The 27,381-nt window shown below is 32.4% G+C and overlaps 3 protein-coding genes across 3 annotated transcripts; all 3 read left to right on the plus strand.

Annotated features, from left to right (window-relative positions):
* Positions 1-48: 48 nt before the first annotated feature.
* LOC141687508 (uncharacterized) lies at positions 49-10,788 on the plus strand. The gene is made up of 13 exons (XM_074492807.1): positions 49-186; positions 290-419; positions 536-705; positions 968-1,274; positions 1,582-1,739; positions 1,813-1,934; positions 2,270-2,626; positions 2,879-3,036; positions 3,115-4,458; positions 7,754-7,846; positions 9,230-9,358; positions 9,494-9,871; positions 10,532-10,788. The coding sequence occupies exons 1-7, from the start codon at positions 138-140 to the stop codon at positions 2,453-2,455; spliced, it is 1,122 nt and encodes a 373-aa protein (XP_074348908.1). The 5' UTR covers positions 49-137; the 3' UTR covers positions 2,456-2,626; positions 2,879-3,036; positions 3,115-4,458; positions 7,754-7,846; positions 9,230-9,358; positions 9,494-9,871; positions 10,532-10,788.
* Positions 7,766-13,592, plus strand: LOC141686441 (uncharacterized). The gene is made up of 9 exons (XM_074491476.1): positions 7,766-8,027; positions 8,693-8,806; positions 9,230-9,358; positions 9,631-9,738; positions 11,553-11,685; positions 11,908-12,077; positions 12,261-12,567; positions 12,857-13,014; positions 13,102-13,592. The coding sequence occupies exons 1-9, from the start codon at positions 7,766-7,768 to the stop codon at positions 13,287-13,289; spliced, it is 1,569 nt and encodes a 522-aa protein (XP_074347577.1). The 3' UTR covers positions 13,290-13,592.
* An 11,849-nt stretch (positions 13,593-25,441) lies between these two features.
* Positions 25,442-27,381, plus strand: LOC141687150 (MATH domain and coiled-coil domain-containing protein At3g58370-like). Its single transcript, XM_074492319.1, has 6 exons — positions 25,442-25,607; positions 25,680-25,806; positions 25,944-26,113; positions 26,376-26,679; positions 26,844-26,958; positions 27,041-27,381. The coding sequence occupies exons 1-6, from the start codon at positions 25,559-25,561 to the stop codon at positions 27,131-27,133; spliced, it is 858 nt and encodes a 285-aa protein (XP_074348420.1). The 5' UTR covers positions 25,442-25,558; the 3' UTR covers positions 27,134-27,381.

The raw sequence follows: 27,381 nt of genomic DNA on the forward strand, positions 1-27,381 counted from the left end.
TTTGTATAATTTCAAAACGATGTTGTATTAATATAGCAGCATACACAGAGGGAGTTGAAATATTATATGTAGCTAGAGAGAATCAAGAAACAGTAAAATAGAGAGTGGAGTTAGCGAGCTTCTAGTCAAATGATATAATGGAAGATGAAAGAACCTTCAATCCTGTTCCAGATAACATCAACCAAGGTTTGTTATTTCGAACGTTTTGCACTTTTAGTTTAGTATGCATTCATCATAATATGTTATTGAGTTATAAATCTCAGAAGAGTAATTTAAATTCTTGTTGCAGGAGTTGTAAGATATCTAAGAGATGCCCCTCCCTCCCACTACTCGGTTAAAATAGAATCATTTTCAAGGCGTGTTGATGTAGGGGAAGAAAAATATGAATCAGCTACGTTTGAAGCTAGCGGTTATTCATGGTACATTCTCATTTCCTTCATATCTTAATTGAATCTTGTAAATCAAGTACATTTTTCTTTTCTCTATACGAGTACCCGTAATAGGAACTACAATTGTGTATTATTCTTTTCAATAGGAAATTAGTTCTATACCCGAATGGAAACGGAAGAAGAGGGGGTGGAGGGCATATATCTCTTTACCTAGCCATAGAGAAGACAGAGTCCCTCCCTCTTGGTTGGGAGGCCTACGTGACCTACAAGATGTTTGTGTTCGATCACAACAAGGACAAATACTTGACCATCCAAGGTGCGTGTCTAAAGTAATCGATGTAAGCTAACTTTTTATGTTTGTATTAAAGACAATTTGATGTTTCTTTGTTACTATTATTTGTGTAATAATTGATCATGGAATTAGATCTAGTGGCATGCTCATTCCATTACATGTGCGAGCGGATATGTTGCCATATAAACAAATAAATTAAGTGCGTTGTTTCTAATAATTTAAATTTATGATTTTATTCTGATCTAATGGCTTACTTTAAGTTGTTCCTGTGTACTTTTGCGTGAAGATGACCCAGCAGTGCAACAAATTCGACGGTTTCATCAGGCCAAGAAAGAAAGTGGTTTTCACAGATTGATATCATTAGACACTTTCAATGCTGCAACAAATGGTTATCTTGTCGATGATTGTTGTGTATTTGGCGTTGAAGTTCACAAGGTTAAAAATACCGGAAATGGCGAGACTGTAAAGATTCTCGAGGATCCTGAAGAAGATACTTTTGACTGGAAAATATGTGACTTCTCCAAAATTTGCAAAGAAAAGCTCAACTATGAAGATCTAAAGTCCGAAGAATTCACATGTGGAAAGATAAAGTGGTATGTATGATGATTTCTCATTACATTTCAGGAGAGATAAATTTCAATTTGTATGTAATTTTCCTTAGTATGATCACAAGAACATGTTGAACTAAGACTAAGTATTGATGCAATAGATTTTTTTTCTTTTTCGTGCCTCTAAAAACTGCATGAAAACAAGTCAATGCCTCATGTTAAGTAAAAACCTGCCAGTACTACATTTTTTATTTGTTACCTGCAGGAACTACTTATGTACACTTTATTTATATCTCTAATTGCATTGTTTGGGCCTTTTAATGACTTCTCTCCATGCTACTTTTCGTTTAAGGTGTTTACTGCTCTATCCAAATGGGGATTCTAGAGCCAAAGACCACCTATCTTTGTTTCTAGATTTGCCCGAGAGTCCTACATCTGTGAAGAAGGTGTCAGCGGAGTTCTCTTTGGTGATAAAGAATCAATTATCCGACAGTCATCATCAACGTACAGGTATATATGTTGAACAATAATGATAAACAAGAACAGACAGTTCTATAACTGACACAATTAAATATCCTTTCAGCTGGAGAATCATGGTTCTGTACTAGTAGCAGAGACTTAAGAGGCAGGGGTTGGCCAGACTTCATGTTGCTGAGTGACCTTAAAAGCGAGTCGAGCGGCTTCATAGTGAATGACACCTTACTGGTACAAGCAAAAGTTAAAATCAAGACACAAGTCACCAGTTTTAGTTAGAAATTGAGTTGCTAATTTAAGACAGGAGAAATTTGTTATCTAAAAGTTACCGTTCCTGCATTATGCCAGAAAATCTATCTTCTTGGGCTTTCATGATTTTTCGCTAGTCAGTAGTTTTGATGATTCTCATGGGCTCAGCACTTCTAATTTTAGCATTTTAGTTGCATTTGATATTTGACTTTCTGAGAAGAGAAAACTTGATTGAAAAATCTTGATACTAAAATAAATTATTTAGTGAAAACCTTAATAAGCCGTAGGCACATACTTATTTAAATCAAATTTGTTAGGGTTTTCAGAAGGCAAGTCCTATACGAGTTATAATTGAGGCCATATTTGTGTGTCTTTGTGAAGATGGCCCGGTGCATCAAATTCGACGGTTTCATCGGGCAAAGAGGGAAATTGGTTTTGACAGATTAATATCACAAGACACTTTCAATGCTGCAACGAATGGATATCTGATTGATGACTCTTGAGGAAGTATATGAAACTAAAAATACAGGAGAGGGTGAGACTATAAAGATATTTGACGATCCTCAAGAATTTACTTTCGACTGGAAAATTTGTGAGTTCTCCAAAGTTTGCAAAGAAAAAGTGCACCCTCAAAGCCTTGCTTCAGAAGAATTCACATGTGGAAATAGCAAATGGTACGTATAGTTCTCCTCATGATCACAAGAAATTGCTAGTGCTATAACAAATTACAGATTAAAAACATTATCTAGCTTGCACGTTATTAACTTTATGCATACAAAACCAAGTAGAACATGTAAATTAGAATGCCTCTAGTTTTATTATGAATATCGTTCTTAAATTTGCAGGGACTATATAAAACACCTTATACATAACTGACTTTTTCAAACCTTTTCTGAGATTTTTCTGTGTTCTACTTGACAATTAAGGCGTTTACTGCTTTATCCGAATGGCGAATCTAGAGCCAAAGACTGCTTATCTGTGTTTATAGAGTTAGTTCAGATTTCTACATCTTGGAAGAAAGTGTCAGCAGAGTTCTCTGTGGTGATTAAGAATCAATTATCTGATTCTCATCATCGACTTACAAGTATGTTGTCAATTATTCATAAACAAGAAGAGCCAAGTGCGTAGTGTCCAATTATCTAAATTTTTTTTTTCCTTTCAGGTAAAGAATTGTGGTTCAGTACTGATAGTAAAACGGAGTCCATCACCAGTGGCGTATCAAAAAACTGGGGCTTTGCAAGTTTCATGTCGTTGAGTAACCTTACAAGTGAAAGCGGATTCATAGTGAAAGACAAGATACTGATACAAGCAAAGGTTAAGATCAAGACCGAAGTCACCAGTTTTTCTGAGAAATTGATTAACTAGTTCGACACACTTTTTGACAGGAGAAATCTGTTGGTCTTACATTGTGCGAGAAAATTTAACTACTTTTGCCCATTTAAAATTAATTTTCTTTAGTTTAAATGATTTAGATGAATGTCTGTGTTTTAAGTAATTTTTACGTATCAGTTGTTTTTTATACGAGTCATTTTTCTCAAGTTTTCTTGTAACAGCCTCGGTCAATCAACATGCTATATGTGGCATGTCAGATGGTAAAGCTAGCAGATAATATTCTTGGTTGATGAGATTTGTGTTGAGTCAATAGGAGGCGGTTAAGGAATTCGGAAATATCTGGCTAAGCATATCCACCATGTATACATATGTTTCTTCATGTATCTTCTTGTTCATATCGTGTCCTATTCATGAACGTATAAAGGAACGTCCTTACTGGCTGCACAGTAAGTCGATTTGCTACATGTTAATTAACATGAAATAAAGACGGATTTTGAAAAGCGGCCTCTAGTATCTGATCAGAGAGTGCATAATTCTGATCATCAGAGAAATTGCCAGAATAAGTTTTGCCTAATTTGACACATGTGTTCATGGGAGAGTTTGTTATCCGAGAGTTGCTGGCCTAACATCATGTTACATAATATCATTGCTTGTACCTAAGGGTGTGAATGAGCACGGATTTTTTAATCAAGAAGGAGCCGAGCTTGGCAGTGTTCGAACCCAGCCTGACAGTTGTGCCTTCGCATTCTTTTGTTAGCAGTTTTCTCCGATTCACATGAATGTCAGGTGTTTTTTGATTTTCATTATTAGCTGCTTTTGTGAGTACGTACGAACTGGCTACCTTTATAAGCAGGTTGGTGAAAATGATCTAAAATTTGTGAGTGCTTATATGACTTCTGGTGGAGTGACTTCCGATGCAGTCTGTTAGAATAATATAAGATCCTTGAAAAGACCATTCTCTCACACCTTGAGGTTTTAGAGTAACTCGTTCCTTGACATGGTATCAGAGCTCGGGCTAACTCGTTCCTTGACATGGTATCAGAGCTCGGGCTGATAGAGGACTCAGGTTCGTTCCCTCACATCCAGGCAGCCTCCGATCCAAAGTCTTAATAGTCCCGATTAAATCCGGTATATCCAATCAAAAATCCATTGATCTGGTTAGTTATCGGAGAAGGTAATTTTGTTTTACATTATTAAACATGTTACACACTATTTACTCACAAATTCATATCCCCGTTATCAATTTTATTGACAGAATATAAGTGCACGTGAAAAGATTATAATTTTATCACTTCTCTCTCTTTACGAAGTGTTTCAAAGTAGGATTTGGAATGAATGTGATCATATTGTTCATATTCTATTTTTGTGGAGTTTTGTTGGTTTGTTTTTTTTTGCTTACAAATTATATTATTTTGTGCACATAATTTTTACGTGTTCTTTTGTTCGTGTTTGCCTTTTCTATATTATGTTTGATCCTTTGTATATAATCTTGTCATTGTGTAATGAATTTGTTCTTTCATGACATCTTAACGTTTGGGGTATTAAAAGCTTGCATTGGTAATTTTTTATCCATGATCATAATAGTGCTATGTGCTATTGATGTTTGTGTTTACTTGAATGACTAGTAATCCTTGTAATAACTGGATTATAATTAGTAATTATGTCTCAATCTATCGGTGGATTGAATGGGCTTTAGATTGGTTTCAAATCTATTTCTAGATTTAAGTATTTCGTACGATTGGTTAGTAATTCTTTTGATGGATGGTTTTTGGGATTAACTAGTAGTTCTTTTGATGGATTTGATGGATGGTTTTTGGGATATTAGTAGTTGGTATACTTTTAATAAATTGCTTAATAGTTCGGCTGATTTATTCAAGTGTTGCATCTTTTGGTTATCTATTGTTGATTGTTGGAACAAATTGTTTGGTATTGGAATTAGTTTTAAGTTTCGACAGGTGGTGGTTACAATTGGTCAATTTGATATGGAAATTTTTTTACAACAACAGATAATTGTGTTTTCATTCCAAAAATACCATTGTGCCAAAGTAATTGGACAACACTATAACAATGTTATAACTGTTGACTAAAGCTAGATAACCAACATTGTACAACATGTTAACATACTAACCATTATGCCTAGCATATTCACATAACTGGAAAAGGTTTTAAGTCATTGTCTCAAAGCCTTCTTTACAATATCTCAGGTACAAACTGATGTATGAGACAGGCTTAGAAAATAATTTTAACTGTAATATGTTGTGGTTAGACTTCAAAACAACATAACCAAAAATAAACCGTTGTTTAAAAAAACAAAAAAAAAAGAACATCAACACACTCACTTCACGTTTAATAAACGTTGTCTAATGGGTAAACCATTGTATGTAGTTCTTCACAACAATGGTCCTTCTACTGGAACGGTTATTAATCCTAGTTTTGCACAACAGGTAGAAAACAGTTGTTGTTACTAATTACAGCAACGGTTCCTACGACTGTTGTCTGATTACATATCACACGGCTCCTCAATAATTAACGGAAAATTAGCATATCAGACCATAGTGAAAAACAGTTGTATGATTCAGTTTTTCTTGTAGTGATTGTAAAATATTACAGTTTTCTATTTGATTTCTTGCATTTAATTATGAGGGCTTATAATATTGCTTAATTTTTGTTATCATTGGTATAATTATTTGATTTAATTTCTAAATATTGATCTTTCTACATCATGATTTATGCTTAATTTAATACTTATCTCTCATCATTGTAGATATTAGTTTACCAATATTTATTGCTATTAATTGTGAATACTTATGTTTCTGTTACAATATTGGATTGCTTAAATTTTGATTTATTTGATATGTGTATCTTGACGATATTTAGTGCTTTTAATTGAGTAGTGAATGGTAAGATCAATTCCCATTTACTTTTATTGTATATAGAATATTATTAATTGTTCAATTTTATGTCCTCATGATTAGGATTTTAGTTTTTGAAAAAGATGGTGGGTAAGATACGAGGGTTACGGTGTGAAAAGATAATTGGTAATATAATTTGAATGGTAGTTTATCATTTAGTATTCATTTTAATTTTGAAGAATTCTACAAACTTGTATTAATGATTCTCCTTCTTCTCTTCTCTTAATAGTAGCATTAATAATTTTATTTTCTTAAATAAAATTTTATTTGTTAATTTTATTATCGTATTATTTAAAATTTGGCTCATGTGTGGATATTCTGCACTTAGTGAACCCGGTATTAGAGAAGATTTGGGATTGCCGCTAGCTGAAGTTATTATATATACTTAATCTTGTTTCATTATGAATGTTGTGATTTATTTCGAGCCGTTTGAGATTTCTTACAAAATTTAACTTATCACTTAAAGTTGAAAAATTTCACATAAGTGATATTAATATTGTAACTCATAAGTTATTTAGGTGTTTGAATAATTTTAAGTGTAAGTTATTTATAAGTTGACAATGTGTTTGGTAAACTGTAATTTATAAGTTATAATTTTTTTGAAACAAAATTAAATATAAATTATAAATTAAATGAATTAATAATTTAAATATGTGAATATAAAATTAAAAAAAAATACAAAATAAGAATAATGACTTAGGGATAAAATTATATAATACAAACTATTAATCTCGATAGAAAATAAAATTGTATTACTATTCCGGACTAAAACCACAAAACTAAATATAATTAAATTAATTTAATTTAACCAATATAATGATATCGGGTTAGAGTAAAATAATGAAATCGAAAATTATTAAGACGAAGAATGAGGAAAATACAGAGAATAAGCAAAGAGAATGCTATTATTGGGCTGCCCAAACTTTCATGTTTTGAACAAAAATGTCATTTTGCTTTCTTTGCCAAAGAGTCAATAGAATTGCACGGGTGGCACTCGCTATAGGCGGACTAGTTTTGTGCTAGGGCCTTCAAAATACAAGGGCCCCCAAATATTTTATAGGTATGTATATACAAGTGTGTTTTTATTATTTTATAATTATTTTTTTATTTATTTGATTTTTTTTAATTTTATTTTAGTTTTTAGTACTTGAAAAAATACTATATAATATTCAATTATTAAACTTTTTTTTACTAATATTCAATTTATTTTAGTATTTAATATTCATATCTTTACTATTTCAAGCCTTTAATTCATTTAATTTTTCTTTCAAATTAAACATCCAATTAATTTTGTAAGTTAATAATTTTTGTTTTATTAAACAAGTACTAATATGGTAAAGTTAAAAACAAAGAGACGGAGGGCCTGATATTCTGATTTGTAAGAGACAAGTGAAAAAACCTAGCGAGTATACTATTAGATTCATTCAATCAAAACTTCTATGACTAAAGGATGGATTAATAAGTAAAGAGGTAAATTTTCCTGTGAATTTCTTTTTTATAACAACAAATTGTATTAATATTGAAGTATTTGACTCATTTCATATTCACAAATTTCAGGAAAATAGATCAATGGCTCCGATAAGAAAATACAAGTGTGGAGGTGAGAAGAGAAAGGAGAAAAGGAGAAGAGAAGCTTTTCAAAAGACTCAGGTAGGCTCTCTGAACAAGTATTTTCCAAAAACTACAGTAGAGAATGTGGTTGTTGATGAAATGGATATTAGGCATAGTATTAATAGTGATGTGAATAATGCTACTGTAGTTGAAAATCAATTTGTGAATGATGAAAATGAGAATGAAAATGTAAATGAAAATGAGAACCAAAATTCTAATGGTATTGAGGATGTAGTGGAAGTGAGGAAGAGAATCAAAAATTGGGTGTTGGGGATAATTTTTCTTTTGATGTTGATAATTCAGGATATTGGAGTAGAATTGAAAATAACAAGATAGAGTTTTTGGTTGAGAGGGGTCCGAAAAGAGTCAATGATGTACCTTTTTCTAAGGATATTTCTCATAGGAGTTTTTCTTCTAGACATTACATTAGAGATTTTCCAAATGAGGAAAAGCGGGATCGAAAGTGATAAATTTAGAGTCTTTAGATAAAGTATTTTGCTTTTGTTGTAAATTATTTGTCCAAAACAATTTGGTGGGTCGGTTAGGTGATGAGGACATTAATGATTGACATAACATCTCACAACCTCTTAGAAGTTATGAACGAAATACACATCACATTGAATCTATTGCAAGGTAAGACACATTATCATTATTTGAGCCACAAAATTCAGAACGAGATGATACAACTACTGGCCCATGAGGTCAAAGGTTTAATCATTGATAGAGTTAAAGATGCAAAATATTTTTCAATTATATTAGATTATACCCCGGATGCAAGTAATGATGAACAAATGTCTCTTGTCTTAAGATGTGTGAATGTCTCAGAAAGTCCAATCAGAGTTCAAGAATGTTTTATTGATTTTCTAAAGGTCTATAATACATCAGGACTTGGATTGTATAATGAACTCGTAGAGGTGTTAAATGTTCATGAGCTTGATATTGATAATATTAGAGGGCAGGGGTATGACAACGGGTCTAATATGAAGGGAAAGAATAAAGGTGTGCAAACTAGACTACTCGAGAAAAATTCGAGAGTCTTTTACACTCCGTGTGCTTGTCACTCTTTAAATCTAATACTATCTTATATGGCTCACTGTTGTTCCAAGGCTGTGTCTTTTTTTTGGGTGTTGCAGCGAATACACTCATTATTTTCAGTATCTACAAACAAATGGAAAGTTTTTACTAATCATGTGCAAGGCCTAATTGTTAAGCCATTATCAGAAACACGTTGGGAAAGTCGTGTTGAGAGTGTTAAAGTAATAAGATATCAAGCTCCGTAAATTAAAGAAGCTTTAAACTACTTGGTGAATAGTAGTGTAGATGCCAAAACAAGAAGTAATGCTGAAACTTTGGCAAACTATAATCTTCAAAATTTTGAATTCTTGTTAGGCATGGTGATTTGGTATCAATTGTTATATGCAGTTAATCATGTTAGCGAAATTCTTCAAAGTGAAAACATACAAATTGATGTAGCTATCAGAGAATTAAAAGGTCTCCTTTCATTTCTTCAAAATTATAGAGAAGTTGGATTTCAGGAAGCTATGGTACCAGGTACATATATATGATTTATTTCAAAATTATTGATCAAGCTATTCATCATTTCGTACCAGGTAAATATATATGATTTATTTTTAAATTATGAGTTATATCAGTCATACATTTTTAATATATGTATTTTTTAATTAGGTTTCAACAATTACAAAGTTTTGAAGAAAATTATGGAATTTTATGGAATTTTGAGAAGTAAAAGTCCATTGAGCCTGAAAAGTTGAGGACGTTTTGTGATAATCTTGCAAACATTACAAATTATGGTGAGAATTTAGATCTTAACGGTGATGATTTGTATGAAGACTTGTGTATGTTGCGCCGAAATTTGCCAGAAGGAATAAAGAGTGCTATAGATGTGTTGACATACATCAAAGAGATGGAAGGTAGCTACCCAAATGCCTGGATTGCTTATATGATTCTTCTAACGATACCGGTTACTGTTGCTTATGCAGAACGAAGTTTTTCAAAGTTGAAGCTGATAAAATCCTAGCTCCGTTCAACTATGTCTCAAGAAAGGTTAAGTGGCTTAGCTATGTTATCAATTGAAAAGGATATGGTTGAAAATTTTGATTATGTAAATTTGATTGATATTTTTGCGTCAAAAAAAGCAAGACGTGTTATATTTAAGTAATATAATAAGATTAGTTTGCATAATATTTTGTTTTTTCTCTTATTAGTATATTTGTAGCTCTCGATATATTTTGTACTTGATTTATTAATTTATAAGGGCCCCATAATTTGAGTTTGCCTAGAGCCCCTCAATTCTCAGGGTCGGCCCTGTGGATTTGATAACGTTCGTTCAACCTATATCAGTTGAAATAATGTGTCCCAAACATATACTTCTTTTTGTCACAATTTGCAGGATTTCATGTTTGGGTCATTAGTGCCTTGATTAAAGGCTTTTATTTGTATCTTTAACGGGTTTATTAGCTCGATCAATGCTTTTATTTGTACCTTTTATGGGTGGCTTTTTGGTGGCATAATTTTTGGCGGCATAATTTTTGGCCTTCTAGAGAAATTAGTGTGCCAATTTGTTTTGGTTTATTTGTGTCTAATTATAGTTTTTCTTTGGTTAGATTTTATTTATTTTTTCTTTCCTTTTCTAATAATTTATCGAATATGATTTTTTATTATTTTAATATATTTTTCCTTTGTTTCACTTGTTTTTATTTTCAGGATGTTGGAAAGTGTTTTGCTGGCTATTTATCTTATCAAACGTTTAAAGTACAATCATTTATCCGGGGATCACGGATCCGAAGAATTTTAAAAAAATATTAGTATTGTTCTTAATTTATGTATAAAATGTAATTTTTATAAGGCACTCTTTTCCTCCTGGAGTTGTTTCATAGGATTTTACTCTTGGGGGGTTTTAATGAGACCTTTTTGTGGGTTATCTTTTTAAACATTTAAAGGTGATGTTATCTAAGTTTTCTTGAGTACTCGCTTACTCTTCGGTTAAATGATATACTTTCATTGAAGGAAAGAAATTCTGTTTCTCCTAATTGGTAACTCTATCCCTCTAGTTTGATATTTATATCAATCGAAAATTTTTCTTGACAAAAAAAAACTTTCATCCAGTTCAGTTCAATATTATGTACGAAATTCATTGATCAAGTCATTTAATGATATATGTGAGCTAAATGTGAAGAAAATCAAAGATAAAAATATAAACAAAAGGTAATTATTGATGAATTAATAGTAAAAGCATTATCATTTCTTTCGAACATTATTGAATTATTATCATTTAAAATTTAGAAAATGTTGTACAAATTTAACCCCAAATTACATAAAATATCAAGATTTCACCCTCCAATTTTATTTTATAACTATAGTAAGTAAAATCAATTTATAATCTTATTATTACCGAAAAAACATCTTTATATCTGCTCCTCGAGGGATGGATTGACGCTTTGGGAATCCGAACAGTCCACAACAATCTATGTGCTTGCAAGATATTGAAAGGTTTATTTGTATAATTTCAAAACGAAGCTGTATTATATACAGCATGCACAGAGAACCAAAACAATAGCAGAATAGAGGGTGGAGTGACCTTTTAGCTGCTATAATACTAATGGAGGAAGAAAGAACCTTCAACCCTGTTCCAGATAACATCAACCAAGGTTTGTTATTCGAATGTTTCATAAATATATTTAAATGTACATAATTGTTTTTAACAGGGTAGTTTAAATTTTTGCAGGAGGAGTTGTAACATATCTAAGAGATGCCCCTCCTGAACACTACTCGGTTAAAATAGAATCCTTTACAAAATTTGTTAGCTCAGGGGTTGAAAAATATGAATCAGCTAAGTTCGATGCTAGCGGTTATACATGGTATATTAATCTCATTTTTTCTTCTTTTCATTTTAATCAATAATCTTATATGTTAGAAGTACATTTTTTTCCTCTTCGTAGAGTCAGTAATAGGAATCATTTATATTATTTATTAGGGTTTGTCTACTGTATGCCCAAAAACACATATTAAGTACTAACTAACACATCACTTCTTATTGTTTGCCCACACAGAAAATCCGTATTTATTATGCTTCTTTGCAGGAAATTAGTTCTATACCCAAATGGAAACGGAAGAAGAGGGGGTAGAGGACATATATCTCTTTACCTAGCCATACAGAAGACAGACTCCCTCTGTCTTTGTTGGGAAGCCTATGTGACCTACAAGATGTTTGTGTTCGATCACAACAAGGACAAATACTTGACCATCCAAGGTGCTTGAATGGATTAATATAAACACAAATAAATTTTTTATGTTTGTATTAAAGACTGCATGAATTACATGTGCGTTCAGTGATGCTTTGTATAGTTAAACACTTAATTTTAAGCCGAATTTAGTTTGTCCAATGACTGATCTCAGAATTTGATTTAGAGTTTGTGTGTACTTTTTTGTACAGATGATCCAGTAGTGCAACAAATTCGACGGTTTCATCAGGCCAAGAAAGAAAGTGGTTTTGACAGATTGATACCATTAGAGACTTTCAATGCTGCCACAAATGGTTATCTTGTTGATGACTCTTGTGTATTTGGCGTCGAAGTTTACAAGGTTAAATGTACTGGAAATGGTGAGACGGTAAAGGTCCTTGAGCATCCTAGAGAAGTCACTTTTGACTGGAAAATATGCGAGTTCTCCAAAATTTGCAAAGAAAAGCTTAATTGTCAAGGAATTAATTCGGAGGAATTCACAGATGGAGAATGCAAGTGGTTAGTATGATCATTTCTCATTATCTTGTGGGATAAAGCTAAACTTTCAGCTAATATATGATATATAATTCTCCTTCTCTGCGATCACAGTAACATGTTAAAACAATAAGAACAAAAAGTATGAACATGATAGAGAATTTTTTTTCTTTAATGCCTCTGAAAACTGCATGAGAAATAGGTGGCTCATGACTCATGTTAAACCCTTCCAGTACTATTATACACCATATCTATATGTAATTAAATTGTTAAGGCCTTTTTTGAGATTTATCTGTGCTGTTTTCTGATTAAGGCGCTTACTGCTCTATCCGAATGGGGATTCTAGTACCAAAGACCACCTATCTTTGTATTTAGAGTTGGTTGAGAGTCCTACAATGGGGAAGAAAGTGTTAACAGAGTTCTCTTTTCTTATAAAGGATCAATTATCCGAATCTCATCATCAACATACAGGTACGTGTATATGCTGAAATAACATTGGTAACAAGAGACAAGTCTTATAATTGACACATTGTCGAACCTAATTAAATGTCTTTTCAGTTCAAGAATGGTGGTTCAGTACTAGTGCCGAGGAGTTGATCACTGCAAATGTAGTCGGTGGCTGGGGTTTTGCAAAATTCATGTTGTTGAGTGACCTTAAAAATGAGTTGAGCGGCTTCATAGTGAATGACACGATGCTGCTACAAGCAAAGGTCGAGATCAAGGCAGAAGTCACCAGTTTTTCCTAGAAATTGGGTTACCATATTTGACACATTTGCTCGTGGGAGATTTTATTGTCCAAGAGTTGCTGGCCTTACATAATTTATCAGTTTTCTTCACTTCTGATGAATGAAGAATTGTATGCTCAATAAAGAAAATGTAGGTAGTAATATAAGCAACATTATTATTTATTCCGAACATTATTTTAATTTTATCATGTAGGTTTCAAGTTGTAAGTTTTTTTTTGTTTTACTAATTGATTACACAAGTCGAACTCCTAACCTCCTACATGAAGGTACAAGAGTTTAACCACTGGCGTTTCAAATTGTAAATTGTATATAATTAATTACAAGGAAAAGTTTTCTCGTAATCCAAAAATTTTTAATAAAAAAAGAGAATCTAACAATGGGCAAAAGTAATTAAATTTTTCTGGCAGAATGTAAGACCAACAAATTCCTCCTGTCAGAAAGAATGTCAAACTGTTTAATCAATTTTTAAGAAAAACTGGTGACTTCTGTCTTGATCTTAACCTTTTGCTTGTATCAGTATCATGTCTTTCACTATGTATCTTCTTTCACTTGTAAGGTTACTCAACGACATGAAACTTGCAAACCTCCATTTTTTGATACACCACTAGTGATGGACTCCGTTGTACTATCAGTACTGAACCAAGATCCTTCACCTGAAAGAAAATTTATTTTTTTAAATAATTCGACATTATAGCACTTGAGAATTGGATAATTGATTCTTTATCACCAGAGTGAACTCTGCTGACACTTTCTTCCAAGATGTAGGAGTCTGAACTAACTCTATATACACAGATAAGCAGTCTTTGGCTCTTAATTCCCCATTCGGATAAAGCAGTAAACGCCTTAACAAGTCAATAAGATATAAGGTGGTTTATAGAGTCCCTGCAGTTTGAAGAACGATAATCAATATAGTACTAGCGGAATTCTAATATATATGAGGCACTTAGTTTTCTATTTATAATTTAATAACGTGCTAGCTAGATTACGTATATAATTTTTACAGCTCAAGAAAGTTCTAGTGATCAAGCATGATGAAGAGGAGAACTAACTACACTTACCACATGTAATGTAAATTCTTCTGAAACAAGTTTTTGAGGGTTCACTTTTTGTTTGCAAACTTTTGAGAACTCACAGATTTCCCAGTCGAAATTGAATTCCAGAGGATCGTCAAATATCTTTATAATCTGGCCCTTCCTGTATTTTTAATTTCATATACTTCAACACCAAATACACAAGAGTCATCAATCAGATATCCATTTGTTGCAGCACTTAAAGTATCTAATGGTACTAATCTGTCAAAACCAAGTTACTTCTTTGCCCGATGAAACCGTCGAGTTTCATGCGCGGGGTCATCTTCACACAGACACATAAATTACATTGCAAGTCATGTTAATAGGTCAACAGATTAGAACAAGAATTCAATAAGATATATGGCCTTAACTTCAGTTGGTCGAATTTTATCAATGAGCATGCCTTTAAATCAGTTAATGAGATCCTCAAATACTAAACAAAACTACATAAATTATAGAGCAAATTCTTATCAGAATACAAACTACATCAGATTTTTTTACAGAGGTTTAAAAAAAGACATAATTAAAGCATAGAGAGATAACATGATTCTATAGCCCACGCACCTTGGATGGTCAAGACTCAAGTATTGATCCTTGTTGTGATCAAACGCAAACATCTTGTAGGTTACATAAGCCTCTTTTTGTGACCAAGAGGGAGTGAGTCTGTCTTCTCTATGGCTTGATAAAGAGATATATGCCATTCACCCCCTCTTTTTGTGTTTCCATTTGGATAAATAATTAACCTCCGGGAAATAAACGTTGAACGATAAAAATGTATTTTACCAATAGACTTGCACTGGTATGGTATACAAATATTGAGAAAAGTACCATGTATAACCGCCAGCATCAAACATAGACGACATATATCTTTCTTCCGAACTCACAAGCCTCGAGATAGATTCTATTTTGAGAGAGTAATGAGCAGGCGGGACATCTCGTAGAAATCTTACAACTCCTGTTATGAGTATGGATGATGAAAGTATAGTTAGACTGATCATGAATATCACAATGTAAGTGTTTCAGAAGTATGAAATTTTTTGCTAATGAACGTCTTATTGTTGGTTACTTGGTTGAATTAAACAGCACATTGGAGGTTACAACTCTGCCACCTGGATGTCATGCCATTGGGTCAGAATGGATATATAAAACAAAGTTCTTACTAGATAGATCTGTTGATAAACACAAAGCAAGATTAGTCATTCTTGGTTGTCATCCGAAATATGGCATTGATTTCTCATAAACCTTTGGCCCTGTTGCCAAGTTGACAACTGTCAGGACACTCTTAGCAGTTGTTGTCATGGAGGATTGGATCACTTGCCAGATGGATGTGTCCAATGCTTTCTTGCATGAAGACCTTTTTGAGGATGTTTACATGAAGTTACCACCAGGATCCACGCACTTAGGTTGTAGAAACATCAAACACTGCTACAACCTCTGCTGAAAGCTCTTATTCTACACCTCTTTTAGTTTGCAAACTAAAAAAATCTTTATATGGCCTCAAACAGGCCCCAAGAAATTGGTTTGAAAAGCGGTCCTCTACCCTTCTCAAAATGTACTACATTCAATCCAGAACTGAGTATAGTTTATACATACATCACACCACCTCTTCCATTACCTTAGTTCTGGCTTATGTTGATGATTTATCGATCTCTGGATGACTCTATATCTTCCCTCAAACAGTTTCTCTCTGTTTCTTTCCGTATGAAAGATTTGGGTCCCTTAACACATTTCCTTAGACTGGAAATTCACAGAGATGCTTCTGGTATCTTTATGTGCCAAAAGAAATAAACAAATGACATTATCAAAGAATATGGACTGTCTGCAGAAAAACCAGTTCTTGTTCCTATGGATTCACATGTCAAACTCAGTGCTGATGTAGGTGAACCCTTGTATGATCCTACTGTGTATCAAAGGTTAATTGGAAAACTTATTTATTTGACCATCACAAGGCCTGGCATAGCCTTTACAGTTCAACTATTGTCATAGTTATGCAAACACCAACTGCTGTTCATTTCCAGGCTGCAAAGAGATTACTTAGATATCTCCTTGGCACTACATCTCAAGGGATTTTACTTGCTTCCAATTCTGCTGCACAGCTGACAGCATACAGTGACAGTGACGGAGCCTTTTGCCCTATGACTCACAGATCTACAACAGGTTATTGCATATTTCTCGGCTGTTCTCCTATTTCTTGGAAATCAAAATAGCAACATGTGGTCTCTAGGTCCTCACCAGAGGCTGAATACAGGGCCATGGCTCTTACTACTTGTGAAATCACTTGGTTATCAGCTTTTTTGAAGGATTTGGGTATTCAAAATCTACCTCCCACTGTTCTCAGATGTGACAACAAGGCTGCTCTTTCCATTGCTGCAAACCTAGTTTTACATGAAGGAACTAAACATGAACATGTAGAACTGAATTGTCTTTATGTTAGAGAACAAGTTCAAGCTGGCACAATCATCCCTGTTTTCACTCCTTCAACTGAGCAAGTGGCAGATATTCTTACTAAGGTTTTTCCTGTGAAGCGGGTTAGTTATCAAATAGGTCACTTATTATGCTCCAATACATTAAATATCAAATGAGTCACCGCGAAATTTTTGATCTTATTTAAATCGCTCGTTAGATTACATTTTCATTCCGTTAAACAATTTAAAAAGTATTGACGGAAAAAGATAATTAAGTGACATTCTGATGGCTAGTGTGCCTTATTGGAGTCCATTTCAGAACATAACCTGCATGTGTATATGATTTTCAGTCGAGTTTTAGGGTTATTTAAACTCCAAAAATATTTATTTTAACGATTATACCCACTGATATAGCTGCAACAACATGAGGTCAAGGATTATGTCACATCCACGTAGATAACACGTCAACCACCTTACCAAAAAACGTTTATTTTAGTGTTGACTGTCAAAAAATTTAGCGACATGATACACCTTTTTGTTTGAGTGATTTAAATGAGACCAAAAATTTCATGATGACTCATCTAATATATTAGAACATACTAAGTGACCCATATAATAATTAACCCCTTGTGAAGCTGCATACTCAACACTGTCACAAACTTGGATCCTTTCCTTCCAACCATACTACTCAGTCTCACAAGCTTATGGGGGGTTATGAATCAAAAGGCTTGGATCTTACTTATATTTTTATATGCATTTTCAATAATGTTTATTCTATTTCGTTGTTATTATGTAGAATAACAAACTCTTTTTACTGTCAGTGTCACTATATTGCTATCTAATATTCATTTCTTTCTGCGCACTTTTTTTATATCAATACACTTTTTAGTCTTTAATATTGTTTACTATGCTTCTTCGCAGGAAATTAGTTCTATATCCGAATGGGAATGGAAGAAGAGAGGGCAGAGGGTATATATCTCTTTACCTAGCAATAGAGAAGACAGACTCACTCTCTCCTGGTTGGGAAGCTTATGTATCCTACAAGATGTTTGTCTTGGATCAGAAAAAGGACAAATACTTGACCATCCAAGGTGCTTGTATCGAAAATCGATTTATAAATCAAGTTTTTATGTTTGTTTTAATAACTTACAGTATGCTTTGTGTTCAGTGGTGCTTTGAACAGTTAAATACATGATTTAGTTCGTCCAAGTAATAACTGATCTTAGAAAAATGATTCGATGACATGCTCATTTTAAGGGTGAACATATGTTGCCACTAAAATTAAGAAAACAAGTATATTGTGTTAATTGAATCTAACCAGTTTTAGAGGTAAGGCCTTGTTTCACATAATTTAAATTTATAATTCTGTTCTGATCTACTTGCATCCTTGTGTTCTATATTACAAGAACAAAAGTAATAAAGTGATAGAGAGTTTTGTTTTTTGCCTCTAAAAAGTAATGAAGCAGCTCATGTCTCATGTTATGCAAAACCCTGAGTACTATTATTGTTATCATTGTTATTACATGCATGTACTGCATATGTATACCATTACCATATCTATCTCTAATTGAATTGTTGAGACCTTTTTTCGACTTTTCTCTGTGCTGCTTTCTGATTTCTGGGAAGAAAGTGTTAGCGGAGTTCTCTATTGGCATAAAGAATCAATTATCCGATTCTCATTCTCGACATACAGGTATGTGTATATGTTGAGACAACGGTGCTAAACAAGAAGAGACTCCTGGTATTACTAACACGTTACTAACCTAATTAAATATCCTTTCAGGTACAAATGGATCGTGGTTCAGTGCCAGTGACACGGAAGCGATCACTGGATATGTAGCAACAAGCTGGGGATTTTCAAAATTCAAGTTATTGAGTGGGCTTAACAAATAGGCGAGCTGCTTCATAGTGAACGACACTATACTACTACAGGCAAATGTTAAGATCATGACAGAAGTCACCAGTCTTTCCTAGAAATTGGGTTACCTTATTTGATACTATATCAGTTTCATGGGCAAACACTAGAAAAATCCATTTAAGAATATAAAAATGAGAAAGAAAGAGAATGAGAAATGGGTAAGAGAGAAATGAGAAATGGTTAAGAGAGAAAATTAGTGGAGATAATAAATGAAAGACCGAGAGAGATTGAAGATAAATTAAATGAGAAGAGAATTGTTAGTGAAAGATGATATCACCAAAATTAATAAGAGCTTGACACATAAAATTTGATGATGTAAGGAGAATTTGACACATAAGCTAGTATGATGTCAAATGTACTTTGTTTTAGTCTAATGTAGACATTTTGTGAGAAAATTGCATTTTGCACCCCTTAAATTTGGCCAAAACTCAATTTTGTATACATATTTTCTGAAATTACAGTCTGCATCCCCTATGTTGAAATCCCAATCTGCATCCCCTACTTTGAAATCCGATTTAACATGCACCCTGTTTGCCTAAATTTATAGCCCTAGTTGTTGTCTCCTACAATATATCTCATTTTTTCTCTTCACGAATAGATTATATATGTTGTTAAAGATAAGAATTTGGGCTAAAAATTTGGCAAAATTTGACAAAAAAGGTGTAATATGGATCGGATTTCAAAAAGGGGATGCAAACTGTAATTTCTGAAAGTAGGTATATAAAATTAATTTTTGACCAAATATAAGGGGTGCAAAATGCAATTCTCTCTACATTTGTTCATGGGAAAATTTATTGTCCCGGAGTTGTTGGCCTTACTTTATAACGAGAAAATTTTATCGCCTGTGTCTTGATGTTATTCTCTTTATCAGTTTTCTTCAATTCCGATGAATTTACGTGTGACAATTGGAGTTTTGAGTCAAAACTCCAGCCTTTTTCAAAAACCGGGTCAAGTCCTAATTTCAAGTCTGAAATAAGTCGAAGTCTACTGGCTCAGGTACATCCAACTTGGGTAAACAACAAGTCAATCACATGCCCCCAAAGGATCATTGACTTGTTGGGGCAAAAATTAGCAGTATTTTGCCTTATACAACTGCTTACATACAACCGGGGTCAAATTCAACCCCTTTCGGTTGAATTTAAGGGGTGCGGCTAAATTCAACCGCATGTGTTCGTATTTATTTGCGGTCGCATTTACGCGATCGAATTTAGCAACAAATGCGACCGTATGCGGTTGAATTTAGCAGTAGTCCTAAATTCAACCGCATTCGGTCGAATTTAGCCTTACCAAAAAATGGGTGTACAGTTGAATTTAACGGTACTCCTAAATTCAACCGCATCCGGTCAAATTTAGTCTTTCCAAAAAAGTGAGGGAAATTTTCCCGCCAGCCAATTTTTTAACACTCCTAAATTCAACCGTTTTCGATCGATTTTGATATTTTGAAATGACGGGAAATTTCATGCACTTTTTAAACATTGGTTGCAAAAGTGGGGAAAATTTTCCGCTTTTTTAAAAATTATAATTTTAGTAGAAATCAATTGTATTTATCTATTATGAATGCATTTGACAATATTAATTATTTTCAGAATTTAATTTTTTTAAAATAAATTATTTAAGTAACTTATTAACTTTGTACACGTTATTTGCAAATCGAGTTGTTCACGAAACAAATATTAAGATTTATATATATGTTAGTGATATGATATAAATTTTAGAAAAAATTAACGTTTTTGGTTTGCTATTTTAACAGTCAATCAGTAGTTTGACCGCTACTTCTTTCTAGTGTTTAGTCTCAAACTAATTTTTTAATTTTTTTTAAAAAATATTTATGAATGGTCCAACCGTAAGGATATCAAAATCTATATATTTTAGTGATCTGATAAATTTTTAGAAAAAAAATAATATATTTGGTTTAGTATTTTAAGAGTCAACTAGTAGTTTGACATGTACTTCTTACTAGTGTTTAATCCCATACTGATGTTCAATTTTTTTTAAAATGTTTATGAATGATCCAACCGTAAGGATGTCAAGATATATATATATATATATATATATATATATATATATTAGTGATATGATAAAAAATTTAGAAAAAAATAAATGTATTTGGTTTGCGAAAATAGTAGTTTGACCAGTTATTCTTACTAGTGTTTAGTTCTGTACCGATATTTCGAATTTTTAAAAAATATTTATGAATTATCCAACCATAAGGTGTCAAGATCTATATATTTTAAGGATATGATAAAAAATTTCGAAAAAAATAAATGTATTTGATTTGCTATTTTAACAGTAAACTGGTAGTTTGACCAGTTATTCTTATCAGTGTTTAGTCCCGTACCGATGTTTCGATTTTTTAAAGAATGTTTATGAATGATCCAACCGTAACTATGTCAAGATCTATATATTTTAATGATATGATAAAAATTTTAGAATAAAATAAATGTATTTGGTTTGCTATTTTAACAGTCAACTGGTAGTTTGACTAGTTATTCTTACTGGTGTTTAGTCCCGTACCGATGTTTCGAGTTTTTAAAAAATGTTTATGAATGATCCAACCGTAAGGATGTCAAGATCTATATAATTTAGTGATATGATAAAAATTTTAGAAAAAATAAATGTATTTGGTTTGTTATTTTAACAGTCAACAAGTATTTTGACCAGTACTTCTTACTAGTGTTTAGTCACATACTGATTTCAATTTTTTAAAAAATATTTATGAATGATCCAACCGTAAGGATGTCAAGATATAAATATTTTAGTGATATAATAAAAAAATTAAAAAATAAATACATTTAATTTGATATTTTAACAGTCAACTAGTAGTTTGACCAGTACTTCTTACTAGTTTTAGTCCAATATCGATATTTCAATTTTTAAAAAAAATATTTATGAATGATCCAACCTTAAAAATGTCAATATTTAAATATTTTAGTGATATTATAAAAAATTTAGAAAAAAATACATGCATTTGGATTGATATTTTAACAATCAACTAGGAGTTTGACCAATACTTCTTACTAGTGATAGTCCCATACCGATGTTTTGATTTTTTAAAAAATGTTAATGAATGATCTAACCTTACAGATGTCAATATTTATATATTTTAGTGATATGATAAAAAATTTAGAAAAAAATAAATGTATTTGGTTTGCTATTTTAACAGTCAAGTAGTAGTTTGACATGTACTTCTTACTAGTGTTTAGTATCATAATGATGTTTTTTAATATGTCTATGAAACATTATAGATATTAAGATCTATATATTTTAGTGATATGATAAAAAAAATTAAAAAAATAAATGTATTTTAATCATTAGATCTCGATTATTTTTACAAATAAAGTATAAATAAACATTATTCTAAATTTCACCGCACACTCTTGTTAATGGAATTTATCATAAAATTGATCCAAATCATAATTTTAATTTTTTAATAAAATAATTAGTTGTTAAAATAAATTATAAAATTATAATATTTTAAGAAAAAGATTAACAAATTACAATTTATTTTTATAGAAATTATTCGGATTTTAATTTTATAACAGAAAATACGTAATATATGAATTTATAAATTGACACTTCTAAATTCAACTGATTGCAGTCGTATTTATCATGTCCATGCCGGAGATCCGCGTAATTTAGATTCAACGTGCCAAATTCAAGTACTAAACTACTAAAGTGTAATACAACGGCTGATTTTTACTTTTAAAAAAGAAATAAAATTCAATATCTTTTTTTAAGGTAAACCACCCCACTCCACTCCCCGCTCCCCTGTTCCCCACTCCCCCATGTTCCCCTCCCCCCTCCCCCCTCCCCTGTTCTATCACCGTCACCACTCAACCCCCTCCCTCCCCCTTTTTTGTTCTTTTTTTTTCCAACCACCTCTTTTTATTTTCTATTCGTACAAACATCAGCCCCCAACACCCATCTTTTATCTTTATTTTCTTGAACAAATTATTAAATGGGTCTTTAAAATTTTGTGTTTTTATATCATTTTTTATTGTGAGTTTGTATTTAGGAAAATTGTAGGATTATATATGTGAAAATTTCAAATTGAAAACTTGATATTTGTGATTTGGTATTATTTTGAATCATTTGTTTTGTTCTTGATAGGGTTATATGTTAATATAATTATTGATAATTGATTGTATAAGTTATTGACTTTGTTTTGTGATATTGAGTGTTGAATTTGGTCGAGTTTTACATTATTTCGAGTTTGGTTGGAAAAGTTTTCATTTTGATCGAAAAATGGATTGTATTGTTGGTGATGTTAGTTTTAGATTTTGAAAATGATTTATTGTGTGAAATTGAACCGAAAAAATCTCATTTTTGGCAATATCGGAGTTATCATAATGGTTGCCGGATTTTTTGAAACTCACCGGAATCTGAGAATTTTCCGGCGATTTTTTTTTTAAAATCTGGTGCTCGTTAATTCGACCGCATTCGATCGAATTTAGAACAATATTTTTAACCATATACGGTCGTATTTATAGTTTAGGCGGACTTTTTAATTTTTTTCAAAAATTCAAATTTTTGGACGGGATTTTCAAATTTTAGGTGAAATACAAATTTGACCGCTTTCGGTCGAATTTAAGCGATCGAATTTAGCCGCGTATACTAAATACGACTGATTTACTAAATATGACTCGAGCGAATGCGACCAGTCCAAAAACCGGTCGTATTTAGTTAAATACGAATGAAAACGGTCGAATTTAACTAAATACAACCGATTTTTAACCGGTCGTATTTACCCGCTTTTCTTGTAGTGGACTATACAGAAGTTTCATAGCCTTATAGGTTGTACAGAAGTTTCATATCTACTGGATGTTGGACTGGAGTGTTACATACTCCCCCACTTCACATAAACTCCTGACGTCCTCGTCAGGCCCGTGCAGACAGCCCATAAGACCAAAATCGTACCTCTTTAGCCATTGTGGGACAATACCGGTTGATTTCGTGTCCCACCACCGGACCTCTTGCCATTGTGGAATAATACCATAAGCATCCGTGTCCCACCTCCGGCAACTTGATTCGTCAAGCTTTCGAGAGTTGGCTTTGATATCATATGTGACAACCCGGGTCAAATTTCGAGATTTTTCGGAAACCGGGTCAAGTCACCATTCCGAGTCCGAAATAAGCCGAATCCTACCTGCCCAGGTGCAACTAATTTGGGTAAACAACAAACCCACCACAAGCCCCCGGAAGATCATGATTTGTTGGTGTAAAAATTAGTAGTACTTTACATTATAAATTGAACAAAGGTTCATATCTACTCGATATACTCAATGTGGGACTGGGATGTTAGATTATGTGTTTTCGATTTTCATTGTTAATCCCTTTTTTACTTACGAACTACATTTTTAAGTATAGGGCCGTGAAAAGTTCTATATTTTGTGCATATTATCGTAATTCACAAACTTCTCTTGCAAAAACAGAACACAACAAAATGGTTTAAGCTAATAAGAGCAACTTTAGTGCAAACAATTAAAAATGTTGTTTGCTTCCTCCACCTCATCCAAAATATTAGTATTTTATGTTCTCTCTCGTTCAACTCACTTCTAACAACTTTTTACTCCAATCCTAAATAATCTTCACAACGTTGTTAGCATCTATGTACTTGATTATTTAATATAGTATATTTATCCCTTCAAATATTAATATAATTAATATTTAAAGATTATTTATTAATAAAAAATTAAAACATTACATAAAATTTGAATTACATAAAACTGAAATTACAAAATAAAACAACAAATTTATTCCAAATTTAATCAAAATTAATACATTACATGAAATTGAAATTACATAAAATTGAAATTACAAAATAAAATAAGAAATTTATTCCAAATTTAATTAAAATAAATACATTACATAAAATTTGAATTACATAAAATTTAAATTACAAAATAAAACAACAAATTTATTTCAAATTGAATATAACAAATTAATTAAAATGATCTCCAAATTTGGATAATAAGGACTACTAGAAGGTGAGTTTGAAAAGTTTTGATTAAATGCAGAAAATTGAAAATTTGAATTTTGGAAGTTGGTAGGTGGTAAATTTGGATTAAATTGAGAATGTTGGAAATTTGGATTTTGAGGATTAATTGGTGAAGAATTTGGATTAAATTGAGAATATTGAAAACTAGCATGTGGAGAATTTGGAATAAATTGAGGAAATGGATAATTTGAATTTTGAGAGTTGAAATTTTGAGAATTTTGAGAATTCTGAGAATCCATTTGAAATGAAATATTTGTGAGATGATAAAAAAACAAGCTAAATATATGAGTATTTATAGGGCAAAAAAAAATTAACCGTTGTTCGAACAACGGCTACAAACTAAAAATACAGATAAAAATGTAAAGCAAAAGGATGCAGTAAAGGAGCACTGCATGGATGGTGATTGAGTGGGTCACCTGAGAATAAAATAATAAGTTTAAAATCCAAACAACCGTTGTTCACTTGGAACAACAAATTATAACAACATTCTAAACAATCAATGACTTCAGTGCTACACAACATTGCCACCTAGGCAAACAACCAGCAAAACAACGGCTCTAATGTACATAATTAGTTGTTTAAGGAACACTTTGTTGCTCTAATGTACATAATTACAGTATTATTAAAAAATAAAAGTCAATCAAAACAATCTAAACTAATAAAGTATTATACAAAACCGATATTGAAAATATGTGCACTAATGTTCTAATTACCGAAGCAAATATATGCTAACGAAACTGGAACATACTGGATTTGCCCAAAAAAAAAACTTTTTTGTGATTAATGGTGTGTCAATTGACACCCCATGCACACAGTTAAATCCGCCACTGACAGGAGGCACATAATAGTAAAGAGTAAACGTGTTTCAGTATTACAATATGGAAGAAGACAGAACATATAATCCAGTTCCTGATGACTCCAATCAAGGTTTGTTATTTATGAACACAATTTAATTCATACCTCGTAATATACATTGTTCTTCATCCATATTCATAACAGGAGTTGTCAGATATCTACGAGATGTTCCGCCTGCTCATTACTCTCTCAAAATAGTATCTTTCTCCAAGCTTGTGAATTCGGGAGAAAGATACATGTCGTCTATGTTTGATGCTGGCGGTTATACATGGTACCATTCTCAATATTTTTTTTATCGTAATGAACCCGCAGCCGCTACCCAGGCTGTGAACTCAATATTTGCATACTATACGGGTGCAAGCCTATTGGAGAAATACTACATTGTTATTTTTCAACGTTTATTTGCAGGAGGTTAATTGTTTACCCAAACGGAAATAAAAAAAGAGGCGGTGGAGATCATATATCTCTTTATCTAGCCACTGAAAACACGGACTCGCTACCTCTTGGTTGGGAGGCTAAGGTTACCTACAAGATGTTTGTGTTTGATCACAATAGGGATCAATACTTGACCATCCAAGGTGTGTGAGCTACAGAATCATGTTATCTATCTATGCTTTTATTATGTCTTTTTTTAAGCCTCTGTAAAAAAAATTCTGATGTAGTTTCAATTCTGATAAGAATATGGTCTATAATTTATGTAGTTTGTCTAGTAATTGAGGATCTCATTAATAAAATTCGACCAACTGAAGTTAAGGCCATATATATATCTTATTGGATTCTTGTTCTGATCTGTTGATCTATTAACATGACTTACAATGTAATTTATGTGTCTGTGTGAAGATGACCCTGTGCATAAAACTCGACGGTTTCATCGGGCAAAGAAGGAACTTGGTTTTGACAGATTAGTACCATTAGATACTTTCAATTCTGCAACAAATGGATATCTGATTGATGACTCTTGTGTACTTGGCGTTGAAGTACATGGAATTAAAAATACAGGAATGGGTGAGACTATAAAGATATTTGACGATCCTCGGGAAATCACTTTCGACTGGAAAATCTCCGAATTCTCCAGAGTTTGCAAAGAAAAACTGAACCATCAGAAACTTGTTTCTGAAGAATTTAAATGTGGAGAAAGCAAGTGGTAAGTTTAATTCTCCTTCTGTATGTTTCACGAGAACTTGCTTGAGCTAGAATGTTTTAAAATTTATGCATACAAAACTAAGTAGGACATGTAAATTAGAATGCGCTAGTTCTATTATGTTAAGGCCTATGCTGACATTTTCTGTCTTCTGCTTGACAATTAAGGAGTTTACAGCTTTACCCGAACGGGGATTCTAGAGTCAAAGACTGCTTATCGTTGCTTATAGAGTTAGTTCGGACTCAAAGAATCAATTATCCGATTCTCATCATCGATATCCAAGTATGTTGTCATTTGTTCGCAAACAAGAAGACTCAATTGCTGTAGTTGTCAAATTATTTAATAAAATTAAATTTTGTTTCAGGTGAAGAATCATGGTTCAGCACTGATAGTACAACAGAGTCCATCACTAGTGGTGCATCAAAAGTCTGGGGTTATGCAAGTTTCATGTCGTTGAGCAACCTTACAAGAGGAAGCGGATTGTTAGTGAATGACACAATGCTGATACAAGCAAAGGTTAAGATCAAGACAAAAGTCACTAGTTTTTCTTAGAAATTGATAAAACCAGTTTGACAATAGGACTTTGTTGTCTTCAAGTTGTTAGTCTGACTTATGCCAGAAAAATCTAAGAGTGAAGAAGTTGTTTTCTTTACATTTTCTTGTCGGATTGGTGTTCTTTTATTTAATTAAGATGAATCTTGGCGT

Source organism: Apium graveolens, chromosome 9, assembly GCF_009905375.1.
Source record: "Apium graveolens cultivar Ventura chromosome 9, ASM990537v1, whole genome shotgun sequence".
In the NCBI taxonomy this organism is placed as follows: Eukaryota; Viridiplantae; Streptophyta; class Magnoliopsida; order Apiales; family Apiaceae; genus Apium; species Apium graveolens.